Source organism: Cuculus canorus, chromosome 1 (genome assembly GCF_017976375.1).
Source record: "Cuculus canorus isolate bCucCan1 chromosome 1, bCucCan1.pri, whole genome shotgun sequence".
NCBI lineage: Eukaryota > Metazoa > Chordata > Aves > Cuculiformes > Cuculidae > Cuculus > Cuculus canorus.
In genome coordinates this window covers 146,553,852-146,558,688 of record NC_071401.1, presented here as the reverse complement: position 1 = coordinate 146,558,688, position 4,837 = coordinate 146,553,852, and the positions used below count along the sequence as shown (strand labels likewise).

The window sequence follows — 4,837 nt, the reverse complement described above, 5'->3', positions numbered from 1 at the left end:
CGTTGTGACTCTCTTGTTTTTCTGTACCATTTCAATTGCAATTGGAGTGTAGAGTAGTGACTTTAATCTAGCTGCACAAATTATGTTCAGAACAGTTGCTTGCTTAAATATGAACCCTTAGAAGAAGGTTGTATTTGGTTTGCATGGCAAATTTTTGGTAGTGGTGGGGCTCCAGTGGTGGCTTCTGTGAGAAACTGCTAGAAGCATTTTTCATATCCAACATTACCAATGCCAGCTGCTCCACGATGGACCTGCTGCTGCCCAATAAGAGGTGATGGTGGAGGTAGCACCTCTGGGATAGCACATTTAAGACAGGGAAGAAACTGTACAACAGCAGCTAGAGAGAGGAGTGGGAGTCCGTGAGAGAAACAACTCTGCAGACACCAAGGTCAGGGAAGGAGTGGGAGGAGGCGCTTCAGGTGCTGGAGCAGGGAGTTCTCCTGCAGCCCGTGGTGTTTGATAGTGGAGCTAATATCTAGGGCTGGAGCACCTCCCATGTGTGGACAGGCTGAGAGAGTTGGGGTTCAACCTGGAGAAGAGAAGGCTCCAAGGAGACCTTACAGTAACCTTCCAGTACGTAAAGGGGCTACAGGAAAGCTGGGGAGGGACTGTTTACAAAGGCTTGTAGAGATAGGGTGAGGAGCAATAGGTATAAATTGGAGAGGGGCAGATTTGAACTAGACATAAGGAGGAATTTCTTCACCATGAGAGTGGTGAGGCACTGGTACAGGTTGCCCAGGGAAGCTGTGGCTGCCCCATCCCTGGAGGTGTTCAAGGCCAGGTTGGATGGGGCCTTGGGCAGCCTGATCTAGTGGGAGGTGCCCCTGCCCATGGCAGGGAGATTGGAACTGGGTGATCTTTAAGGTCCCTTCCAACCCAAACTATTCTGTGATTCTATGATTCTAATCCTACATTTTCGTTCCCAAATCACAACATCTACAGATAATACTCAAATATCTAATAGGTTAGCGACTTATAACAAATCGTTTCTTCTGTCAGTGGAGGGAGAAATCCGATCTCCCTTAGCCCCAGCCCGGAACCTCATTGCGCGGCTCTGTGGAGCGGGGGGGGCCGCGTGCTACTGTTGCACCGGTCCCCCCCCACCCCGGCGATGGAGGCGCTCGCAGCTGAGCTGGGCGCTCTCACCCCGGAGCAGGCGGCGGCGCCCGTGAACACGGTGGAGGTGAGCGGTGGCGGCCAGGGGCTGCGAGGGAACGGGCGGCACGTGTCGGGCGCTCCCGGAGGGCGCTGGGGTGAGGTGGTGGGGGGAGGCGATCGCCTCTGCGCGGAGGCCCCCCCGCCTGCGCCGGCGCGCGACGGGGTGGCTGCTGCTGCAGAAAGTGGGGTGTTTTTGGTGGAAGCTAAAGTAGAGCTACGTTTCATCTAAGTAATTGTGTTTTATTTTGGGAAGCCAGGCAGAATGCCCCTCTGACAGCATGTTTTCTTTCAAGGAGTATTTTTCAGACACTGTTCATTCTTTGGAGATGAGAACGCCTTGTGTGCAGTGCGGTCTGTGCTGAACAGATGTGTCTGCTGTGGTCACCTCTGTTTGCAGCCTCTCCCCATCTCAAGTGCAAAGTCATGCAGAGATGGAGCTGGCTTCAAATTAGCAAGAGATTTGGTGAAGTTCATAATAACATTATGAACATTTCTTCACCATGAGAGTGTTTCTTCCCCATGAGGGTGGTGAGGCACTGGCACAGGTTGCCCAAGGACGTTGTGGCTGCCCTATCCCTGGAAGTGTTCAAGGCCAGGTTGGATGGGGCCTTGGGCAGCCTGATCCAGTGGGATGTCCCTGCCAAAGACAGGGGAGTTGGAACTAGATGATCTTTAAGGTCCCTTCGACCTCAAACCATTCTATGATTATATTAAAATTAGTCCTTGAAAAATGATAGAATATGCATAAGATTTCTGGGAAAATTTATCCATATGCATGTAAATGGAGAAATCTCTTTTCTCCCAGCTCTTGTCTTGCTGCACACAACTGATGGAGATTGCTCCCTTGTGTTCCCCAGGCCTGATAAAGGGTACTTGTTTTCTAAAACTCCAAAACAAGTCTTATAGAGTTTATTTGCTGACATTTTCGGTATCAGGTGGGCATGGAGGGGCTGCAGCGCTGCCTACGTGCCATTCCTCAGGAGCCTGAGGAAGGGCTGGGACACCTGGGTATGTTTAGCCTGGAGAAAAGAAGACTGGGAGGGGCCTTTATCTATGCTTAGGAATATCTAGAGGGTGGATGTCAAGAGATGGGTCCAGACTCTCCTCTCAGTGGTGCCCGGTGACAGGACATGGGACAGCAGGCATGAACTGGAGCACAGGAAGTTCCACGTGATCACAAGGAAAAACTTCTTTACAGTGTGGGTGATGGAGCACTGGAACAAGCTGCCCAGGTAGGTTTTGGAGTCTCTTTCCCTGGAGATAATCAAAACCTGCCTGGACACATTCGTGTGCAACCTGCTGTAGGTAGACCTGCTTTTAGCAGCAGGGTTGGACTAGATGACTTCCAGAGATCCCTTCTAACCCCAACCATTCTGTGATTCTGACCTTGGCTGGCCAAGGTCTGTCCTCTCATGCACTCATAAGCAAAGAGGTTTCTGTCCTCAGTGTCCTCAGTTCCTTTAAAGTTTGCTGATTATCTTGCTGTGAGGAGAGGAAGGAGGTGAAGGCCATGTTTCAAGTTTCTTTGGCCAGACTAAGCTTTTTATGTAGAAACAGCATGTCAGAAGTGGAACCCAAAGCCTCATGCTGTGTTTTGTCATGAATGCGTCTCCGTGCTCCTGCGCCATGAGGGACAATGTTACAGCACAATTACAACATTGCCATGTACCTCTAAATGCTGAATGTCAAACTAAATCATGAGGTGCTGATGCTCGAATATTATAGTATAGTCTTTTCTAGAGCTGAGTGATGCAGTCTCATTCTGTGCTGTGTGGTCCTCACATTTGCCCTCCACCTGCATCTCTTATGCCAAATCTGGGACGGACTCCCGATGCCATGGGAGGAGAAGGTGGGGCTGATGTAAGGTAATGTTCCCTGTAATCACCAAACAGTAGAAATGAGGAAAAATTTGTAGGAACGTTGATATACTTAGACTTGTCAGTACTTCGTTTAGTTTTTCTAAATCTTTGTAGGAGCTGAGGTACTGGTAGGTTTTACAGAGAGCCGCGTCTGCAGGTGCTGCTCCCAGGGCCAAGATTCTTGCATGTATTTTGTAAAGTGAAAAATGTAGCAAGTCTTCCCTTGGTAGCAATATGATTTACAGTGTTGACAGGACAAAAAAAAAAAAAGTTAGTTGCTTTTAAATGAGGACACAGAAATAAGGAATTTTCTAAGAAATATGTATTCTCACAAGAGTTGATTTTAGAAAAGACAATGTTCTGTTGTGTCCTGTGTACATATTGCATAGTACATATGGCTTACCAGGATGCTCCAAGTAATCTCATTGTTTTGTTGTCATCTAGATTTGCTTTGGACAGTCTTTTTTTTAAAATAGATCTGATTTTGAATAATATTACTGTTTAAAAATAATAATAAAAAGCCGGATAAAAAAGCTCAAGCATTAGATGTTTGGTCACTCTTTGGAAAGGTGTTTCAGACTGGTTTTTTTTGTTTTCAGGAAAAATGGAGACTTCTACCAGCATTTCTAAAGGTTAGTGTTATGCACTCATTTCATGGCCTAAAGACTTTGCCTCTTTTCTAACTTTACATTCCCCTCTTCTAGCTTTTGCTGTTCTCTCAAAATACCTGCCCTCACCTTCTCTGTGGATTTTGCAATTTATTTCTTTTTAGTTCAGTGAATAAACTTGTTACATAGATGGTGTCTTGATTAATTTACAGGTTAACTTGTGGCAGCATTTTTGTATAGCTATTCTCAATAAACACTGAATCTGTGTAATGTTTCCATATTATTTTATGGTTTTACTGGCCCTCAGAGACCCCGTTCTTGGTCTTTATATAAGACTGTGGTGTTAGGTTTGTCATAGGTTTGTCATGTGTTAGTTGTGTTTGTCATAGGAAGCATATAACCACAGATATGGATTGTAGAAAGGCTTGAGTATATTATATGTGTTTCTTCCCTCACGAAATTAAAGCTTGACTGAACTCGAAGATTACTAGTGTCTTAATTTCAGTGCTACTCATATTAATTGAAGGCACAGTTCTATATAAAATGCCATCAGATGTAATAACAGGACTAACAAACTGTTGGAAGTAAAGAAGGAGAAAGGCAGTAATGAAAATTGTAGTGTAAAGATGGCAGGTAAAGTCTGTGGTCTGCATAGGTCCCTTCAGGGAATTGCAGCCACTTCTGCACCCGTCATCAGTCTGCAGAAACGTTGCCCACTTCAGCAAGGTTCTTTCCAGCCTCACTGTGTTAATTCCTTTCCTTCCCAGTTTCAAGACCTGTGCTTCTCTTTTTGTTACACCTTTGACAGTTTGATCCTGGCAGGAAAACAAAGTTCAAAAGTCGCTTACAGATTGTCTGTTTTCAGTTTGGTTCGGGGCTATGAAGATGCTTCAGGGTCCTAGTGAATCATGTTTCTGTGTCTCTCCTAGCAACCACATGAATTTCCACTGTGAGCTTGAGCTAGTGATATTGTGTGAATTCTTCAGACTTGAAGGGCTGCTGATTGTGAGGTGCAATTTACTGTGCGCTTTATGCCAAGTGTATCCATCCCACGTTATTTCCAGCCAGTGAGCTCTTTACTGTAGGGCAGCTGATGGTGGTCTGGCCTTTCTCTGGCGTGTTGGTTTATTTATGCCAGCAGTGATTCTGCTACAAAGCTGATGTCGTGCATTACAGTTCCTATAATGGAGTTTTCTTTCAATAAAGCTGTTG

The 4,837-nt window shown here is 45.9% G+C and overlaps 1 protein-coding gene across 1 annotated transcript in view; it reads left to right on the top strand.

Annotated features, from left to right (window-relative positions):
* The first annotated feature begins 1,063 nt into the window (after positions 1 to 1,063).
* POLR3B (RNA polymerase III subunit B) overlaps positions 1,064 to 4,837 on the top strand; it is an 83,255-nt gene continuing 79,481 nt past the window's right edge. Inside the window, exons 1-2 of the mRNA XM_054071006.1 lie at positions 1,064 to 1,183; positions 3,617 to 3,649. Of these exons, the coding sequence (XP_053926981.1) occupies positions 1,112 to 1,183; positions 3,617 to 3,649 (105 nt within the window). The 5' untranslated portion in view covers positions 1,064 to 1,111. The remainder of the gene's footprint in view (positions 1,184 to 3,616; positions 3,650 to 4,837) is intronic.